Source organism: Armigeres subalbatus, chromosome 2, assembly GCF_024139115.2.
Source record: "Armigeres subalbatus isolate Guangzhou_Male chromosome 2, GZ_Asu_2, whole genome shotgun sequence".
NCBI lineage: Eukaryota > Metazoa > Arthropoda > Insecta > Diptera > Culicidae > Armigeres > Armigeres subalbatus.
Window position 1 is genome coordinate 365,832,802 of NC_085140.1, and position 22,270 is coordinate 365,855,071.

At 41.8% G+C, this 22,270-nt stretch overlaps 1 protein-coding gene across 1 annotated transcript; it reads left to right on the forward strand.

The window, feature by feature from the left end:
• Nucleotides 1-1,012: 1,012 nt before the first annotated feature.
• On the forward strand, nt 1,013-21,343 carry LOC134213026 (antigen 5 like allergen Cul n 1-like). The gene is made up of 5 exons (XM_062691491.1): nt 1,013-1,256; nt 1,322-1,402; nt 20,301-20,491; nt 20,555-20,802; nt 20,868-21,343. The coding sequence occupies exons 1-5, from the start codon at nt 1,238-1,240 to the stop codon at nt 21,124-21,126; spliced, it is 798 nt and encodes a 265-aa protein (XP_062547475.1). The 5' UTR covers nt 1,013-1,237; the 3' UTR covers nt 21,127-21,343.
• The last annotated feature ends 927 nt before the right edge of the window (nt 21,344-22,270 follow it).

The following is a 22,270-nucleotide window of genomic DNA, read 5'->3' on the forward strand; positions in this document are numbered from 1 at the left end:
CATTACAGGGGTCATTATTTGCTTCTTTGCAGCATTTTTCGAAGACAATTATATTTTTTGATCAAAATAAATATATCTCATCCGAAACTATCTACATTGGCTGATTAAGAAATAGTTCAGGATTGAGTAGATATAGGTTTTGAGAAATCTTCATTTATTGCTTTATTCCCTACGCTTTTCAGCTTTCCAAGCAATCTAACATATAAAAGCATTTCAATGATGCGAAATCCTAGAAAATTAATTTATCACAAATACTCCGAAAGCATTGACGTATCGATGTTCTAGAAACAATTATATGAGCCATCATGAGCGGTATAATTTCGAATACAATAGCTTTTGCGCTCGAAAAACACACCAAACGCCACATCATGTGACGCAATATTACCGGATATTTTCCCTGGATCTAATTAGCCCACGTACAGAATCGTAGCTCGACAAATGTTCTGTCGAGACTTGCATTGAACCCTCCGGAGACGGCTCACACGTAGTCTACGCAGAAAACATCCGTATTCTACTACGAAATTGCCGCACTGCTGCGTTGCGCTGCGATCCTTATCACCGGGATACCACGAAAGCTATTCCCTGGCGTCGATGCACACTGGACTGACCGGATTGCGCAATGCCGTTTTTTTCTCTCTACTAGGAGAGCACGCACGATCATGAAACGGTTGCGAAACAGCCAACGATAGCCAACCAGTGAGTTAATCACAACGCAAAGTGCTTCGTTTGTTACAATTTATTCGGAATCTAGAATAAAGATGTACACGAGCTTGGGCATTCGATGTGCATCCATTTATTATCACCTGCAGCCGGATCGTGGGAAAATGATTTGCAATGAGCGTTTTCAACCCCCAAAGCTGTTCTGGAGGGAATCGTTCGGGTAGCCAGTAACTAGCGATACATTTTCGGGGGGTGTTGTTAAATAGATGCGTAAGTATAGAGTGCTTGGCGCAATTATATCGACATAATATCAGTATAAATAGGGCTTGTTCCCGGGATGCGACCTGAGTATAATCTTAATCGGGAAAGCGCGACGAGAAAAAGCTTTATAGAGCTGACGGGTGATCAAGTGCTGTGCAAGTGAAAAAGGAAGCAGCAGCAGAAGCGATTTCGGAGATTGTTTAGCCAAAAATATAAAACGATAATAACGAAGCGCTCGGGGCTTGCTTCTGTTCCTTGGAAGGACTGTTCGAAGAGATTTTTGTGAAGTGAACGTAGAATACTAATAAGAATAAGAATGGTGCGCTTAGTGAAAAGTATGTCCAAGGACTGTTTTGAACACATGGGGAGAATTATTCTGATTGCGTTTGTGATTTTGCAGGATTTGTTCCCGTCTTAGTGATCCTAGTCGTTGTGCAGCGGTTAAATGCCCAGAGGGACTATTGCGACAAATCGTTGTGCAGTAAGTGATTATTGATTAATATTGGCAGATTTCAATGAAGAACTATTAAAGACTGTCTATAGAAGAAATATGTGAAAGGTTCAAGACTGTACGGTGCCGCTATACCGTTTTCTGACCGAAAAGCGGGCCCAACAAACATCGGACGAAGTTAAAGCCTTCTGCAGCTAAAAATCTAGCTTATTCAGCCAAAAGTGTTTGTTGGGTCTAAGAACTATTTTTAAAGTTTTGCTGTCAAAAATAATATAACATTCGGGTTTGTTGATTGATGGTGGATTGAGGTACGCCGAAATGCCCGACCGTAAAGCATACCATACTCGATCTGGTGTACGGAATGAATTTCCCGGGTTAGGTTCGAGGTTGGACACATGAAATACACTCCAAATAATTTTCAGGTACATTTTACGTGCACGTTTACATGCACGTAACTGCAAATGCTTCAGAAAATTCAGGTGAAACTTAAGTGTCTGGTGAATTCTATCTAAAACTCAGGTAGAACTTACCTGATTATCACGTGCAATGATAATTCTACCGGAAAATCAGGTAAAAGTTACGTGAATTTTAGGCGGAAAAAATATACGTGTTTTTTCAGGTGTAAACAACGTACAGATTTTTGTGTGGGTGTACCATTGCGTAAATGGCAATGTGAGGTGGCAATGTTCCAATATTGTGGGATGCAATGCCCGTAAAAAGAACAAAGTCTGACTCATTACTATTACACGAATTCTTTGCTGTACGAATTGCATTTAAGTGATGACTTTTGAGCACAATAAAACGTTAAGACATGCACGCTACTGGATACTATTAAGGTGGCTCAAAAAACAATTTGACATTTTTTTGATGAGCCGCCTTCTAATCGCATTTCATTTCAGAACCGCCCAAACGTTGACCGATTTAGCTGAAATAGTGTACAAAGCATAAGGGCGAGACGAGCTCAGTGGTCTAGTGGCTACCACTTCTGCCTTATAAGCAGGAGGTCGTGGGTTCAATTCCAGGCTCGTCCATTTCCCTACTTTGTATTTCTATCTTAGCTCTTTCTGTGTTTCACGTTCTACCAAAACGATTCCTACTGTTATAACCTTCCACACAATCCCAAAACCTCCCGTGACAGGTCGAGGTCGTAGAGTTCTCTGCATCTTTCTTAAGTAGGTGTCCAACTAACCATCCTTCCCCTTCCTCAGCATTCGCAAGGACGTGGCCAGGACAGATCTCGACTATTGGAGAGTGCATTGCTTCCATCTAAGAGGCAATGATTAGTCCCAAATCATTACCTGAGGTAACGGATGAAATTGATTCTTCTCTCGTACAATAGTCTTGGCTTGTACCACCTACGAATTTGTGCGAATTGCTCAATGCTAATGCTAATGCTAAAATTGTGTACAAAGCATCAGGGCCAGGGATTGAATCCAATGAGAATGAAAAAGTCTCTCACTTATCATCTCTGTACACCCGATTCTTTTTTTACACGGATGGGTTTTAGTCGATTATGACCTTCAGCGTCAATGAAACTAAAAGTTTTCCCCACGAAAAAATCACAAAAAATCAAAGAAAATTCAGGTGGTATTTCAAAAGCTGTAAAAGTTAAGGTTAACCGAGGAATTAATAAATACCAACCGTGTAAAAAAAATATTGGGTGTATACATATACGATATGTAGCATACTGTGGAGATTTTTTTCGCATGCTGTCATGGTAAAGAACTGGGTCGGGAGGCTATACCTTATGATAAATTTCTTTTTAAAAGCTCGAAACGAAACGCGTTATCAATGTTTAGACATAAACTCAACCATCTGTTGACATGATCTGTGTTTTACTTAGGAAATATACAAGTTATTGCAGTTTGAAAAGTTCACAATAAATATCTCTCTATATTTGTTGTAGAGAAAATGGAACGCAACGTTGTCTTTATCCTTTGCAGATGAGGGCAAAGACTTATCACTATTCTATTTGTTGCTTGTTTTTTGCATTTTTCAGCGACAATTACATTCCTTGGTCAAAGTAGCACTTTAGAGAATAGAGGTAATAAACTATAGATAATAAACTTGTCGCTGCGGTTCCCTTTGTTATCGTCCCCAAACATGTTGGGTACCTATCTGTCAAAACGTACTGATTTTTCCTTCGTTGACATTTAGTACCCTATCTTCGCCAACAAAAGATGTTTCGCCGGTGACGACAGCGACAATCTTCCTCTATAGTTTATTACCTATATTCTTTAGAGGGATAGATTTTATTATTTCCATTAATTAACACTGCCTAAAAAGTTTACCCACAAAATACATTAAAATACGCTTTTTCGACTATAAAGTACACTGGGCTTGGTGGTCACATGGCTACCGCTTCTGCCTCATACGCAGGAGGTCGTGGGTTCAATCCCAGGCTCGTTCCATTCTCCTACTTTGTATCTTTTCATATATATCTCCTGTTCTAGCAATCGCTAGAACTGGAAATGGGCTTTCATACCGTTTCTATCTTCTATCCCTTATAACTACAACTTGATTAGTTCTAGCAGGTAACTGTTAGAATTCGAAATGAGCGAAAAAAAAAAGTTCGTTTCGGCATCCAATTAGAATACTACACCGCCCCTTCATTACTATCACATTGGCAACCCGTTAACCAAGACGAGCCTCTGCCATAAAACCTAACCCCCAGATTCCAATAAAATTCCGCAGGAACTCGTGGCGAGTGCAGAGGTGTTCTCGGCTTGCAGTGGGCGAGTGACTGCATCATCAATTCCTTCCCATCCCCGATGACCGTGAGGACGTGGCCAGCGCCGTTATCGCCCTTCCAAAATACTAGAGCTCTCGGACTGTGCACATTGAGGTTGGAGTGCAAATCCCATGCTCCCATCCATTGGTTCCCTGTGCAATTGCGATTGTTCTGGTCGATCACGGAGTAGCAACTACGAAATGCACGGTCATCATGCTCAAAAAAAATGCTCAATATAAAGTACACTGGATTTTGTTTTTACACGATTTACATTTTCTCAATTTTCCACTCATCCTAAATGTTTAACGTATATTAATTATCATGTGATTTTTCTTTGATTTATTCTGGATTTTTTGAAACATGTTGCGAAGAGTTTGGTGGCAAATTGAAGTCACACGATCAAAAATACGAGCGAAAAAAAAATCGTGTAAAAACAAAATCCTGTGTATTCAATTATTACATTTATGACTATCTTTTATTCACAAATGATTACTTTTATGCATAAAAACAGGATAAATGTGTAACACTTATCCTTCAGGGTGTCGACTCATTTTCAAAATCAAAATTCCCTGATTTTTCCAGTGTTTTTGTTAAATTTCCAGGGTTATAAAAAATACGTTTAATAAACCCATAACATTTAGAAGCAGCGGTTTTATGTTATACATGTTGCAGATTATTTTATTATTTTTGAAATAAAGTATAAATAAATTTGAAGGGTAAATAGGAAATCGATAATTATAGAAGTGGTTGTCATTATAAAAGCAGGCTAATCAGATAAGCGAATAATCAGTAAAAACGTTGTGTTTACTATAGGCGACTGGAGATACTTCGAAGGATTTTATAAAGGAATCGGAAAAATATTCAATTTGGTTGGTTATGTGCCCCAGTTAAGCTTCGCCAGTGTTCAAGTCCACAAGAAAACAATTCTTTCCTTCTTCAATTAGTCAGGGTTCAACGAAACAGCACCAAGCACCTTTTTGACTGACTTGTGATATTTTGTTCGTAAAAAGAAAACGGAAATTATTCCACATCAATTCATTTTTATATTTCTTGTTGGATATCCTCAGTTATAGCTTTGAGGGATTTCCGGCTCGATTTGTGATCAATTGAATCTGCTACACAAAAACTTGCTAGTGGGGGTAATTGACTTACATCAGCGGTTCTCAACCTTTTTCGTGAGGTTCTCCTTCAAATTTTTGCATCAATTGAGGTATCCCCTATTTTTTGCTGTAAATGAAAAAAAAACATATCTCATAAGCTGAAAATTAACGGGATACAAGGCTCTCTATAAAGTTGGCTGAAATGTTCATTATTCCGTCAAACTTTCCATTTCAAATTCAGTTTCACGTTTCCCACAGGACTTTTATGACTGTTGGAGCGTTCCGAGCCTCTTGAAAGTAGACTTACGCGTCTCTTGAAGAGGAGGCGTCCGAACCTCTTGGGGATCATCCATGAATTACGTAACGCTTAGAGGTGGGAGGGGGTTCCCCGAAGTGTGACTATCCATACAAAAAAATTAGATGCTTCATACAAAAAATGTTGGGTTGAAAATGGCCAATTTTTGTGTTGTTTGAAAGGACGCTTCCCAGGCTCTTGAAAAAAGGCTTCCGAGCCTCTTGAAAGGAGGCTTCCGAGTTCCGAGCCTCTAGAAAGGAGGCTTCCGAGCCACTTGAAAGGAGGCTTCCGAGCCTCTTCAAAGGAGGCTTCCGAGCTTCTTGAAAGGAGGATTCCGAGCCTCTTGAAAGGATGCTTCCCAGCTAGAAAGGAGGATTCCGAGCCTCTTGAAAGGAGGCTTCCGAGCCTCTTGAAAGGAGACTTTCCGAGCCTCTTGAAAGGAGACTTTCCGAGCCTCTTGAAAGGAGACTTTCCGAGCCTCTTGAAAGGAGACTTCCGAGCCTCTTGAAAGGAGACTTTCGAGCCTCTTGAAAGGAGACTTTCGAGCCTCTTGAAATAAGGCTTCCGAGCCCCTTGAAAGGAGGCTTCCAAGCCTCTTGAAATAAGGCTTTCGAGCCTCTTGAAAGAAGGCTTCCTACCCTCTTGAAAGGAGAAATTTATTGATCGCCATGCATATTATATACAAGACAAACTTTGAAATGAAAAAATAAAAAATACAAAAATATCAAAACTTTATCAATAAGTTGTGATTGGAATTGTAATACATCCGCCATTACGCATTTTTATCCGAGGTACCCGCTGAGGCCAGCGAAGGTACTCCCAGGGGTACATGTACCCCAGGTTGAGAACCGCTGTAAGTCAGCGTATATCGTATATCGTATATCGTACCGTTATTAACTCTGGAACAGTTTCTCTCAAGAGGAACACAAGTTTTTTTTAATGAATTAGTGTGGGTTCAAGTTCTACCGAAAGCCGAACCTTTTTTTTTACAATATTTTATAAAAATCAGTTTTCATGTTAACTTAACTTTGTGTGTCATAAAAGTAGATGCAAAAGTATGAGATTGCTAATGGCGCTCCGAATCTAGTGATCAACATGTATTGTTCAAGGCAATAATTTATGTGTCAGATGTCCTTATACTCCATCATAGTAGCACAAATCTACAGATCAAACTCTTTATGCAAAATCCAGGTTACTAATACAGGTTAGTAATCTTGGTCTGACGGTACTCCCCTTTTTCAAAGGTGTTTCTTATCGAATACCACATTAATGTTTGTCGCTATACGCGGAAGACTTAGAAATATTTGAAGATGCTCAACAGCATCAACTGTTGTTGGCCCACTTTGAATGCTGGTGTAATCTCAACAAGAAGTCTTCGATTTTCACGGCATCGACAAATGAAATATTATTTCCTACTTTGCCGCGTGTTACTACCATAAACGATCTAGGTGTCATCCTCAATTCTAAAGTAATCTTCGTCAGATAAAGCAAATCGTCAACTTGGATTTTCTTTCAAAGCTTTTCAATCTTTTTGTGATCCTTCGTGTTTTAGAGCTTCGTACTGTCTGTTCATCCATTGAATACTCTGCTATCTTGAGCTTACATGGAACATGCGTTTAGAGTCAGTTCAACACCGTTTTATTCGCCATGCATTGTTCCATCTTCCATGGAATATTCTATTGGTCCTATCCCCTTATGAGAATACGTGTTTACTTCTGAACCTAGAAACTCCATAAATTTGACGCAGTTAAGCCGAGGTTTTGTTTGTAGCTAAAGTTTTGTTCAGTAAACTTTATTCTTCCGGTATCCAAGGTTATATCAAATGCTTTGTTCCTTCTCGTACTCTACGATTATTTTTCAATTTCTATGCTTTTGATGATTAGACGTATTAATTATGCATCGTTTCAAAAGTTCTGTGATTGTTTTGATTTTATTTGTAGTAGTGCAATGTTTCAAAATAGGCTTGATAGTATTAGGATTAGTAATAATTGTTTGACTTGTTACTTGTTCAATTAAAAAATTAGATATGTCCGTTGAACATATGTTACTTATAAGGTTTTTAAACTAGTTTAGCTAGTTTTCATTGCCTAAAAAATCAAATGCAGTAAAATAAATAGATAAGATAAACCATAATTGAAAGTTATGTGTCATAAATATGAGATTACTCTGAATTACATCCATCTGATTTTATCCTACTATTGTCTCAAATCATGCAATTGTAAACGTTTGCATGCTTGATACTAGTCTCAAACCTGTTTTAAATATCTACCTTTCCTAAGCTTAAATCTCCTAAACTAAAACTAATCCCGACATGACTCAACTAATTATATTCAGCAACGGAGATGGCCTTGGGTTGTTTACGACTTATTCACCCCGAATATGTAACGAACATTGAATGGTCTTGGACTTACCCCAAATCATCTATTCCAACTCTGTTACTAATATCATATGTTATTGGGATTTACCGGCCCAATCTATTCTAAACTCTGCAACAAACACCAGATGGCCTTGGGCTCTACCCGACTCATCTTCCCAAACTTTTCAACAAATAGCAGACGGCTTTGTGCTTAACCCGACTCATCAATCCTAACAATGAAACAAACACCAGATGGTTTTGGGCTCTACCCGACTCATCTTCCCAAACTTTTCAACAAATAGCAGATGGCCTTGGGCTCTACCCGACTCATCTATCCCAACAATGAAACAAACACCAGATGGCCTTGAGCTCTACCCGACTCATCTTCCGAAACTTTTCAACAAATAGCAGATGGCCTTGGGCTTAACCCGACTCATCTATCCTAACAATGAAACAAACACCAGATGGCCTTGGGCTCTACCCGACTCATCTTCCCAAACTTTTCAACAAATAGCAGATGGCCTTGGGCTCTACCTGACTCATCTATCCCAACAATGAAACAAACACCAGATGGCCTTGAGCTCTACCGACTCATCTTCCGAAACTTTTCAACAAATAGCAGATGGCCTTGGAAGCTTAACCTGACTCATCTATCCTAACAATGAAACAAACACCAGATGGCCTTTGGGCTCTACCCGACTCATCTATCCAAACAATCCAACAAACACCAGATGGCCTTGGGCTCTACCTGACTCATCTTCCCAAACTTTTCAACAAATAGCAGATGGCCTTGGAAGCAACCTGACTCATCTTTCCTAACAATGAAACAAACACCAGATGGCCTTGGGCTCTACCTGACTCATCTATCCAAACAATGCAACAAACACCAGATGGCCTTGGGCTCTACCCGACTCATCTTCCCAAACTTTTCAACAACTAACAGATGGCCTTGGGCTTCACCCGACTCATCTATTAAGCCTTGGGATAAATTTATCTAAAGGGTTTGATAGCCGATTCAAGATTCTTCTTCTTTTGATTGTGTTACCGACGATAACAATTGTGACCAATTTTCATAATATTTTGCACAGTACGGTACTTACTAACCGAATGCTAATATGAAAATATACTGTGAGACTATGCATGCAGTAGCCCGAAGATGGAATAACAAGCTCATTAAGCGGTTATTCCACCTTAAGTGTGTATCGATTAACATTCGACGAATCACCCCTGGACGGGCGAATAAAGAGATGTCATCACGAATTCCGGTTGGAGGGGAAAATGGAGAAAGAGGAAAGGAAAAAAGGCCGACTGGACGGGGAGTTGAAAGGAGACCTCGAAAGCAAACGGACGTGTTATTTCCACGACAAGAAAAAGGAAAAAAAAACCGGAACGTGTGTCTCTGGTCTCGTGTCGCAAAATCGGAGTGTCTCGGGTGGTGAATCCGGAAAAGAGGTCGTAGGACCAGGAATCGTAGGGACCGAAGGTATAATCGGTCGTTTCCAGGAAAACAAGTGTAGAACCGTGCTCTAGCTGTGACAATGGGACGGTCACTCCACGTGGAAGGGACCCAAAGTTGTTTCCGTGGATGAGGAGCCGAGAAAACGTCGATATTTTCCCTGTGGCGTCTCAAAGCGTTGGTTCCTGCTAGAGAAGCCCATCGAAGTCGGTTCAGTAAAAGGAAGCCCTGAATGTGTCATTGCTTCCCTAGTACCTTCCCCTTCACTCCAGTGGTTGTCGGCACGTGTTCGGATTTGCCAACCCGGATCATACCGGAAGTCATTCATCGTACGAAGCTCCAACGAAAACGCCCCCTCGTGGCACGGTAGAGCCCAAGGAGGATCACCCGACGCCGAAGGACGAATCGACCCAGTCAAGGGGATTGATTTGACCCTGGGATCTACCGGCGGAGAAATCGACTTGCCTTCCAGCGGTGGCCCATCTCATCGGCCAAAATACAAAGGTATGCAATACCAGCGCCGAGGCGGAAAGGAGCCTGGCGCTAGCCTGTGCGGCCGAAAGTAAGCGATTCCAGTTTCGAAGACTACGCAGCAAGAACAATCCCCCCCAATCGTCTGGTATTTCCGGACCAAATCGTCGCCGACCCGGTACAAGCCTGTATCGCACACCGATCTCCTCGCATGCGATCACCGATCGAATTACAAAGGTATGCCTCCCCTCACTTCCTCAAACGGCCGCAACGTTATTACTAACAAAACACTAACCTAACAATGAGAGAAAAGAAAAGTAAATCACAAATAAAATTGAATTAAAATGTACCAGTATATCTTATTTATTCAAGTACTAGCCCTGCATGGAATTTGGTTTACTTTTGTGGTTGTCCGCTTCGGTTTGGTATCGTGCTTCCCCTAAGCAGGTCATACGCGACCCTGAGATAAAAAGAACGAGGTGAGCTGGTTAGGGACGTTAGGACGTCCGCTCCATAGGCGTGAGGACGTCATAGGAGTTTATTGCAATTGGCGATCCACGTAAAAAAAAAAAATATTCTCGAAATTCTCGAATATTTTACACCTGCTTGGGGAGAGCCACGAAAGGTTTCTCGTTGGTTCATCGTGAAAATCTCTTAGTGACGTCAAGGAAGTGGTTGTCTGGATTTGGCTACGGTTTGTTTGATCCTTTTGTGCCGCTCTTGCCGATCCGAGTCATCTACAGCGATTAGTTGAACTATTTTGAATTGCTTCGGGTTTCACTGATTAGTATAAAAATATTCTTGTATATTTCTTAGATTTTTCACTATTATTATATTATTACACCATATTGAATTGAACTTTATTAGGCTTAAATACTTAGATTAGGAATATATGGTTGACATCTAGATTATTTCACTGAATTCACTATAAATTTAAACTGAATTAGAGATGGCGGAAAACGTCCAAAACTTAGGATTACGAGAGGAAGATTTAACCAAGATTTTTTATGACATTCGTGTCGACCACCTAAATGAGGATGAGCTCGACTTTGAGCTTGAAGTAAGGGATATTGTATTCGGCCAAGACGAAACTATGAGCCGGAAACGAAGAGCTTTGAGGGAAAGACTTAAGCAGGAAAAGGAAGAAGAGGCTATTGAGCAATGTTCGTTGAAACGCGATCCGAGGAATGAAGTGGTGGCTTGCGAGGAAAAACTCCGAGCAATAGAAGCCACGGCCCAGAATTCAACTAGGGACCTACCGCCAAGATGTCAGTCAGCACTGCTGCACTTGGGGCAGAGAATAAGATTAATTAAAGCTTGCACAGAATCAGAGGAACAGCAGAAGCCTAATGAGATCATGGGAAGATTGTTATTACTTCTTTGGGAGTTTTTCTACAAGAAAAGTTCGTTGGATAACTTAGGGTTAAATGGGTTATTTAATGAACCGGTTGCAACTTCATCCGGTCCAACTGGAACCTCTCAGCAAACTTCGGTTGATGATGATATTTTTGGTTCATTGCAGCGATTAGGATTATTGGAAAGTGGTGATACGCAAACGAACGAAGAAGTTAGGGTGGGTTTGTTAAAACTAGAGCACGAACTATACCTACTGAGGAAGTTCAAAGAAGTTCACTCCAACCGTCCTTCACTAAGCAACAACAGCACCGTTAATTCCACGGCTACGCCTCAAGCCACGTATACCGGAACAATACCTAAAACGTCGTTGATAAGACAAGCGGCGGTTAATACGCAGGTGAGTTTGTCCCAGCCAGTCAGAACGCTTTGGGAATCCAGCTCCGAACACAGAGCCAATTTTGAACCAAACTGCTTTCCAGAGACTTTTGTTAGGAGTACCATTGGTTACCCGGCAATCAATACATTAACGAGTCCAACATTATCAAACACGACTCCGAGAATGGCGTCGACAATTAGTCCTAGTGTTTATTATAATGTACCCACGGTTAAACCGTCCGCGCCAATCGATTCTTGGTTTCCCTTATCAAGTGATACAGAAACCTCTCGTCAGTCCTTTTTATTATCTTCTTCCAAGCCGCCAGAAGAAAGATGGAAAATAGCGCCCTACGTTTCCAGGGATAATATTCCATGGCGGCAAACGTCCGTTCATAATTCTTTGTCATGGGGACCGGACTGGGTTTCAAAACCCCGGTCCGAAATTGGTATGACGACCGCTCAGAATCAGAGTGTTTCGAGCATGGCCAGTCATTCTAATAGTCAGGTTCCGGCGTCTTTGAGATTTAGCAGCATGCCACGCACGACAATGCCCGGCTTTGACCCCCTACTAAGGTCATACAGTCGAAAATCTCTGCCAGTTTCAAAGTGGAAGGTTGACAAGTACGCTGGTACCGACCAAGGGCTGAAACTGAACGAATTCTTGCATCTAGTATTCCAACTGGCCTTATCCGAAAACGTTACCGAGCCGGAGCTTTTCGATAGCGCATTCCATCTTTTTACGGGACCGGCCCTGAGTTGGTATATGTCCATGCGTTCAGCGGGAAGCTTGGCCAACTGGGCCCATTTGATCACAGAACTTCGAAAGACATTTGCCCATCCGGAACTGGATTCGTTGGTTCGTTCAAAAATATACCAGCGACGACAACAACGAAATGAAACTTTCCAAGAATTTTATTATGACATGGAGAGTATGTTCCGCTCCATGATTAACCCTATGACAGAAGGTGAAAGGCTGGACGTCTTAAGGCGAAACATGCGGGCAGACTATAAAAAGCCTTTGCTATGGAAACCATTGGCAAATATCTCCGAACTGTTGGAGGCTGGGCATATGATCGATGCCTCTAATTTTTCACTCTTTGCGAAGGTGTTCGGTACGGATAAATCGACAAATATGGTTTCAGTAGGAAAACCAAATCGAGATGATACAGCTAAATTTACCAATCGTTCTTCAAACTTTAAACCTCAGGATAAATATTTAAAAGGTAAGGATTTGAAACCAAACCCATCCTACAAGGACAAACAGTCCACGAATGAACCCAAAACCCAAACTGCGGGCACAAAACCCGTAGGTTCTGAACCCGCCCGAGAGGGAGGATCAAAACCATCGCGTACCTTGGAATATTTGGTCGAGGGCTTCACACCTCCCCGCAGATATGAGTGCCTTAATTGCCGCCAACCCAATCATTCCTTGGACCAATGCCGAAACTACAAAGGAGGCATGTTATGCCTGGTTTGTGGTTTCAAAGGCTTCGAAACGCAAAATTGTCCTTACTGTAAAAAAAACGGACTTCAGGCGATCGAAAACCGCCGATCGTCGAACCCGTCCTCTCACGCGTAAATTCTTTTCCAAAAGGAGTTACCCCTTCTGAATGGTGGGAACCGGTTTCGGAAGGGGCCTATAACTTAGACTCAGTGGAAACATCTACGATAACCCTGTCTCAACAAAATGACAACAGACCATATGCTTCCATTAAAATCTACGGGTTGGCATCCAAGGGTCTGCTAGACTCTGGTAGTCAGCTAACCCTCATTAGTGAAGACATGTACCATAAACTACTGTGCGAGGGGAAGCTTCACCCGTTGAACCGTCCTACCAAAATTTATTCGGCCAACGGATCGGAGTTAAAAGTACTAGGTCAATTATACATTCCTTTCAACTTTCGAGGAATGCTCAAAATTATCCCAACGGTAGTTGTTCGCCAGCTGACAGTGGATTGTATTCTCGGGATGGATTTCTGGCGCAAATTTCGGCTATGGCCAACCATACAAAAGTGTGATGTTGTTAACGTGGCTGAAACTCAATCAAGCACAAAAGAACCCCCCCTTATGACAGACGAAGAGTGCGTACAACTAGAGGAGGTCAAAAAGGCTTTTAAGGTAGCGACTGCCGATAATCTCTCGATAACCCCTTTAGCTGAGCACCGCATTGAAATTTCGGAGGAATGGAAACTTAAGCCTCCAGTGCGCCAGTATCCCTACACGCTCTCACCCAAGGTCCAACAGAAAGTGGCATCAGAACTGGACAGGATGTTGCGAGTGGGCATAATCGAACGGGCACATTCAGATTGGTCGTCAAACGTAGTGCCGGTCATTAAACCTTCCGGTAAAGTCCGCCTATGTTTGGACGCCCGTAAAATAAATGAGAGAACGATCCGAGATGCCTATCCGTTGCCACACCCAGGCCGAATTTTGGGGCAGCTACCGAAGGCAAGATATTTGAGTACAATCGACCTCTCAGAGGCATTCCTACAAATACCCTTGGAGAAACGGTCCCGAAAGTATACAGCCTTTAGTGTACAAGGGAGGGGCATGTTTCAATTCACCAGACTCCCTTTCGGACTGGTTAATAGCCCGGCGTCGCTGTCTAGGTTAATGGATAGAGTTCTGGGGCATGGGGAATTGGAGCCGAACGTCTTCGTCTACCTTGACGACATCGTCATCGTGACGGAGACGTTCGGGGAGCATGTTAGACTCCTACAAGAAATAGCTCGGCGCTTAGCGCAAGCCAATCTTTCAATCAACTTAGAAAAGTCGAAATTTTGCGTGTCCGAGTTGCCATTCCTAGGATACCTACTTTCGACCGAAGGCCTCCGAGCCAATCCGGAAAAAGTGCGGGCAATAGTGGAATACGAACGGCCGACCACTATTACCAAACTACGACGGTTCCTAGGAATGGCCAACTATTATCGCCGTTTTATCGACGACTTCAGTGGAGTCACATCTCCTCTGTCGGATATGCTAAAGACTAAATCAAAACTTCTTAGAGGGAACGAAGCGGCCGAAGAAGCTTTCGGTCAAATTAAAGAAAAATTAATTTCGGCCCCTATATTATCCCCGCCGAATTTCGAACTGGAATTTACGATCCAGACGGATGCCAGTGACGTGGCGGTGGCAGGAATACTCACCCAAATTCAGCAGGGACAGGAGAGAGTTATCGCTTACTTCTCACATAAAATGACTACTCCGCAAAGAAATTATCATGCATGTGAGAAGGAAGCTTTAGCTGCTCTCCTGTCCATCGAGGCTTTCCGAGGTTATGTTGAAGGGTCACACTTTAATCTAATAACTGACTCGGCAGCCTTGACCCATATTATGACCACCAAATGGAAGACTTCTTCCAGGTGTAGTCGATGGTGTCTTCAGTTACAATACCACGACATGACCATCCACCACCGAAAGGGCAGAAAACACAGTTCCTGATGCGCTATCGCGAAGCGTACCGGTATCCGTAGCTGCTCTCTCCATTGAAGCCGAACGTCTGGGTTCCTCTAAGGGAGTAGAGATAATCGAACGGTCCGATACTAGCCCTGGTGGGGAGTGGTATGAGAATTTAATAAGTCAAATTGTCGAAAGTCCAGAAAAGTATCTTGACTTTCAATTGAGGGACGGGAAGCTTTTCAAATATTTATCCTCCCCTGGATCGATCCACGATCAACGTTTCGATTGGAAGGAAGTTCCCTCCCCGCACGAGAGATCCATGATTCTAGTGGAGAATCATGAAGGCTCCATGCACTTGGGCACGGATAAGACCCTGGCGCGAATCCGACAGCGCTATTTTGGCCACGAATGGTCATCGACGTCCGAGAACATATACAAAATGCACAATATGCAAGGAAACAAAGGGAGCGAATATTTCCTTGGCACCACCGTTAGGAAACCAAAGAATTACCACCCACCCTTGGCAAATCATTGCTTTAGACTTCATAGGTCCACTACCTCGAAGCAAGAAGCAGAACCAGTATCTATTCACGGTAATTGATCTCTTTAGCAAATGGGTCATGCTGGTACCCTTCCGGAGAATTGATAGTGTTTCCTTCTGTGTCGCACTCAGGGACCAGTGGTTCTTCCGCAACTCTGTCCCTGAAGTGGTCATCACCGACAACGCGACTTGTTTCCTCTCTCACGAGTTCCGGAAATTACTGGATCGGTTTGATATTAGGCATTGGCTGAACTCAAAATATAATTCTCAAGCCAATCCTGTGGAACGAGTTCACCGCACAATAAATGCCGCGATTCGCTCCTATGTGCGAGAAGATCAACGGCTATGGGATTGTAAAATCTCTGAAATAGAAACGGTTTTAAATAATTCCTTACATACGTCCACTGATCTTACACCCTATTTCACAACCCATGGATATGAGATACTAATTCGGGGCTCAGATCATAAGCTCTACGAGCCGGAAAATGATTTCAACCTACAGGAAAGGTCCAAACAACAGAAGGAACTTTACGGAGAAATTTGTGACTTGGTCAAGGAAAATCTTGCCAAGGCCCACAATGAAAGCAAAAAACGGTACGATCTCCGACACCAGAGGTTTGGGAAAAGTTTCACGGACGGGCAACTGGTTTTTCGCAGAAACATGAAGCTGTCCAGCGCCCTTGAACACTATAACGCCAAATATGGGCCACAGTTCTTGCCGGCGCGAGTAATTAGAAAAAAGGGGTCCTCATCGTACGAGCTTGAAGACCTCGATGGTAAGCCTCTCGGTGTCTGGCCAGCGCAGCACCTCAAACCCGGGTAATATCCTTGATTAAGGTCTCAGGAGAATGTCCAGCAATCCAGGTTGTTTCCTTCGACAATTTAAGCTGCAATTTTCCACAAACTCTTAAAATTGATCTCAACGCTTTGCATTCCCTCAGAAAAAGTTTTGTTTTGTTTATTTTCATGACGTTCTGTTCATTGATATGTCAAATTAAGAGCTAAAGTTAGCTGCGATGACTGCACGAAAAGAGTGCGTTCAAAAATATTCATTGATTCGCCGCACAAGCCTATACACATAGTTTAATTGAAGAAGAATGGAGTATAGAATGAACCCAGTCAGTAGACGATTCTCACCGGCATCGACGGGGGAATCGTTAGTTTGCCACAAGAGGCGAATGAAGCCTTGGGGCTAGCCGATAGGACGGGATGCGTCTTTTGGAAATGAAGAAGAGGATATTTAGGAGTAGTAATAGTATAATAGAGAATAATATAAGGGTGAATGAAACAGGTGTACAGATGGAATGAATAAATAAGGGCCCAATGAAAGCAGGTGAATGAGAAGAATGACTGAGTCTTGGAAAAAAAAAATCTATGAATAGAAAATAAAGTGAAAGTATATAGTCTGTTTCACAAAAATCAGCCAAGGAAGTTCAATTCTGTTCCTTAGATAATATAAGTGGAAAAAAAATTGTCAAGTAAGAAAAAAAAATGAACGAACAAAAGCAATTTCAGAATGGTTAACCTTTCAGGTGAGGTGAATGCAAATTGGCACGAGCATTTAATAATTCATGGAACCGAACCTGTGGCTTTACTGGATGGCCTCCGAGCTGCCGTTATTAATATATTATCCGATTAACCACATTTGATAACCCATGACCAACATAAAATTGAGCTTTTCCTAAGGCTCAATTTTCTCCCCGCAGGGGGATGATTGTTACCGACGATAACAATTGTGACCAATTTTCATAATATTTTGCACAGTACGGTACTTACTAACCGAATGCTAATATGAAAATATACTGTGAGACTATGCATGCAGTAGCCCGAAGATGGAATAACAAGCTCATTAAGCGGTTATTCCACCTTAAGTGTGTATCGATTAACATTCGACGAATCACCCCTGGACGGGCGAATAAAGAGATGTCATCACGAATTCCGGTTGGAGGGGAAAATGGAGAAAGAGGAGAGAAAAAAAGGCCGACTGGACGGGGAGTTGAAAGGAGACCTCGAAAGCAAACGGACGTGTTATTTCCACGACAAGAAAAAGGAAAAAAAAACCCGGAACGTGTGTCTCTGGTCTCGTGTCGCAAAATCGGAGTGTCTCGGGTGGTGAATCCGGAAAAGAGGTCGTAGGACCAGGAATCGTAGGGACCGAAGGTATAAGCGGTCGGTTCCGGGAAAACAAGTGTAGAACCGTGCTCTAGCTGTGACAAGGGGACGGTCACTCCACGTGGAAGGTACCCGAAGTTGTTTCCGTGGATGAGGAGCCCAGAAAACGTCGATATTCTCCTGTGGCGTCCCAAAGCGTTGGTTCCTGCTAGAAGCCCATCGAAGTCGGTTCAGTAAAGGGAAGCCCTGAATGTGTCATTGCTTCCCCTAGTACCTTCCCCCTTCACTCCAGTGGTTGTCGGCACGTGTTCGGATTTGCCAACCCGGATCATACCGGAAGTCATTCATCGTACGAAGCTCCAACGAAAACGCCCCCTCGTGGCACGGTAGAGCCCAAGGAGGATCACCCGACGCCGAAGGACGAATCGACCCAGTCAAGGGGATTGATTTGACCCTGGGATCTACCGGCGGAGAAATCGACTTGCCTTCCAGCGGTGGCCCATCTCATCGGCCAAAATACAAAGGTATGCAATACCAGCGCCGAGGCGGAAAGGAGCCTGGCGCTAGCCTGTGCGGCCGAAAGTAAGCGATTCCAGTTTCGAAGACTACGCAGCAAGAACAATCCCCCCCAATCGTCTGGTATTTCCGGACCAAATCGTCGCCGACCCGGTACAAGCCTGTATCGCACACCGATCTCCTCGCATGCGATCACCGATCGAATTACAAAGGTATGCCTCCCCTCACTTCCTCAAACTGCCGCAACGTTATTACTAACAAAACACTAACCTAACAATGAGAGAAAAGAAAAGTAAATCACAAATAAAATTGAATTAAAATGTACCAGTATATCTTATTTATTCAAGTACTAGCCCTGCATGGAATTTGGTTTACTTTTGTGGTTGTCCCGCTTCGGTTTGGTATCGTGCTTCCCCTAAGCAGGTCATACGCGACCCTGAGATAAAAAGAACGAGGTGAGCTGGTTAGGGACGTTAGGACGTCCGCTCCATAGGCGTAAGGACGTCATAGGAGTTTATTGCAATTGACATTACATCTCCCACTGGGGCATTGCCGCCTCGGAGAATAGTGCTCATTCAACACTTATAGAGTTATGAACTGTGATGTTACTAATCTAAGTTACAATTTTTGCATTTGTATATAATGAGGCTAACACGATGATACATTTATGCCCAGAGAAGTCGAGACAATTTCCAACTCGAAAATTTCCTAGACCAGGAATCGAACCACTCTTAGCATGGTATTGTATAGTATCCGCGCATCTAACCGCACGGCTAAGGAAGACGGTTCGAGATTTAATCAGCTAATGGCATTGTTCTCCAAAGAATCATTTTACTTTTGAATATTCACACTGAGTACTAATGGTTTCAACATAAGCATTATTCGTTACTCCATATTTTCATCTCCTTCATTAATTATTCACCCAAAGATTAAAAAAAAATCATGTAAAGCAATATTTTTAATAGGTAAAACAATTTATTGTAAATTTCTTTTAAATTTTAACTTTTTCTCGTGTTTCTTTAGTTACTTTTTTTTTCACTCCATCTAACACATCTAACAGGCCATATTTTTTAAGAAATCACAAATCATCCCACTTTTGGGTTTATTTTACTCAAATCCACCCTTTCGTAGAATAAACCAAAAGTATAACAATACAAATAATATCGGTGGATACCTTGCGTTTAGTCCCGTGTTGAATTTTAATCAAAGTTTCTTCACCTCAAGTTATTTTATGTTATTTTTACTCACTCGGAACTATGGTGATAAAAAAACTCATATTTGGGTTCTTTATTATTTTTTTGTTTCAGTGTGCACTAAACGATTTTTTCGTTCTTTATTTTTCCGTGTTCCCTTTCCATGATGACAAAAATAAACAAAACTTACCGTTTTCCAAAACCACTTCTTACCATGCAGTCTCTTTATCACTGGCAGGATCGCCAATGTGATATTCTACTGAAGAATATATTATTTCCAATAAACCACTATATTATTCACTAAAATATACATCTTTATTCAGCTACCTCGACCTGCCTCTGCACGCTCATCTCCGACCACTCAACTCTCTAACTACACTCTTATTCTAGAATACCACACTATGGTTGAATTATGTGATCACAAATTGTCGGGGTTCTGCCAAATCACACCAGGCGCCAATGAATTTTTTTTATTGTTTTAGCCAAAGTTTTCATGTACCAGATTCAATTAATCACAAATCGCTTCGGACATCGTTCAACGCCAGAACTGAGGATATCTTACCACAAATGTATGCACGATTAGACATAAACTACTTCCCGTTTTCCTTTTGGGAACAAAATATCACAAGTCAGTCAAAAAGCCGCTTGGTGCGGTTTGGCTGAACCCCGACCAAATGCTGTATAAGAAAACAGCGAGTCTAGCGTTCTAATACTTCCGTTTTTACTATTAGAAATAAACTTATTTTCAAAAAAAGCGATAAAACATCTGATTTTCCTCAAATGTCTATCTGCAGGTTAATTTAAATATTTAAGAAGAATTTCAGTTTTCGTTGTCGATTACGGTTGTATTAATAAAATGTGTTTAAAAATTATATTGGAAAACTGTTTATATTCTTCATTTATTGTCGATGTAATGTAATATACGAGAAACGGTCTAGACGCCCGGCCCAATGAACTTTATTCACATATTGTCCAGAGTCCACCTCACTTACGAAAATGATATCTAAGCACATGCTTCCATTTTCAGAAAATAATCAACCACACGTTGCCTGCGGAAAGGGCGACAGTTACGGACCGTTTTGTCCGCCAAACCGAGAACTTGTCCCTCTGTCGGAAGAGGTGAAGCGATACATCCTAGATTTGCACAACCAATTCCGGAGTACGGTGGCACGAGGTGACGTCACCGGCTATTCGCCAGCGTCTCGCATGCCTACACTGGTAAACATCCCTCTCCTTTGCTATTGTTTTCTGGTCCTATTGCATCACTAACATTTTTAATAGGTATGGAATGATGAGTTGCAAAAACTGGCCGAGTACAACGTAAAAACCTGTATCTACGGTCACGATTACTGCCGAAACACTCCGGAATATCCGTTAGTAGGTCAGAATATAGCAGCCAACTCGTTCTATGGAATGGAAGTTACTCCGCTGGATACAATGACTGAGCTGCTGTACAGCTGGTACGGAGAGTATGAAAATGGCAACATGGGCTTCATCAATTCCTATCCACTGCTCGGTCAAGATCCTCCGTAAATAGCCAGCAAATCATCATGTTTACCCTAGAACCCATTCGCTAATATTATTCACCCTACAGAAAGGATATCGGTCACTTCACGCAGATCATGATGGACAGGGCGGTATCCATCGGCTGCGCCATGATCCAGTACACACAGAACGAACAGGGACACGACTGGGTGCATCAAAACTACGTTTGCAACTACTCCAACTCGATAGCACGTGGCCATCCGGTGTACATTTCAGGACCAACCTGCTCCAAATGCGAAACCGGATGTAGTAAAGTCTATCCAGGATTATGCAATGTTGGTGAGCAGGTGGAACCAACAAAAACGTAGTTTGACGACGGAGACACGGCTGAGGAGTATGATGTGCGATCAAAGAATTACCGATTAGAGGAAATTCGTGCAACAATTGTTATGTACATAGGTTTGCTTTAACCCCGAACGAGATATAGAATGAATCAACTAATTTAATTACTCATTCAAGTGTATGCCCTAAGGACAATGATATAAATTATTTTCGTAGCAAAACGAGTTGATAAAATCACATTTTTTTATTGTTCCAAAATAAATCATATCACATGTTCTCTATTTCCACATATTTATACTTTTCCAGAGACAACGACAGAACACTGTGAGGTCTTTTTCCGTCATGTTGAGGAGTTAATTTGCGTGTTTTTGTATTTGATTAAACACGTCCATTAACTCTGGTACATGATGATAAAAGTGAGCAACGTGAATAGGATGCGGGAAGTGTAGTCGGATGTAATCAATTAGAGCTCCGATTTGAAGTTAATAAAAAAAAGTAAGCCGGATAATTATACTATTGGTTTGTACATCGTGTAGTTAATATCACTTACTGAAACTTTGAAAAAAGTTGAAATAAATATCTTTAGTAAGATGGAAGACGAAAAGTTCCCCTACTTTTAAAAGACATATTATATCACTCTAAATAATCATCACGTCATATTCACATGAAAACGCAATTGATCTGTCTTGAACAGACGACGATTGTTACATCACGTTAGTAATGTTCACATGAAATTCACGTAACGTTTACTAAAAATCTTGATAAATATGATGGTATATACACGTGAAAAAATTTGAATGAGATTGTGTAATGTGATTGAAAAGCAATATTCACGTCAGATTTACTTGAGAACAAAATATGGTTCTCAGTAGTTGAACTTCAGTACCGATGCACAATGGGGAAATCCGATTTCAAAGGTGGAAAAAATTAATAACTTTCTTCACGAACAACTTACAGATGAGATCAAGAGCTTATTCGAAAGGGAATTTTGCAAAGAATTCAATGAGTGCTGTTTCATGGATGTGAAACACTTCTGTATGTAGTAATTGAGCTCGTTTTGCACTAATGCCCCATATATTGCGAGTTTCCAAACTATTTGTCATTTTATCTTTAAGACATTGGTCTAAAATTGTGTTTATCTCTTCACTGTGGATCCACAGAAGGGCACTA

Bases quoted from the DNA above. Each gene is read 5' to 3' on its own strand.
- LOC134213026 (XM_062691491.1), top strand. The intron at 20,492-20,554 runs GTAAACATCCCT...CATTTTTAATAG, and splicing joins CGTCTCGCATGCCTACACTG to GTATGGAATGATGAGTTGCA. The intron at 20,803-20,867 runs GTAAATAGCCAG...TTCACCCTACAG, and splicing joins CTGCTCGGTCAAGATCCTCC to AAAGGATATCGGTCACTTCA.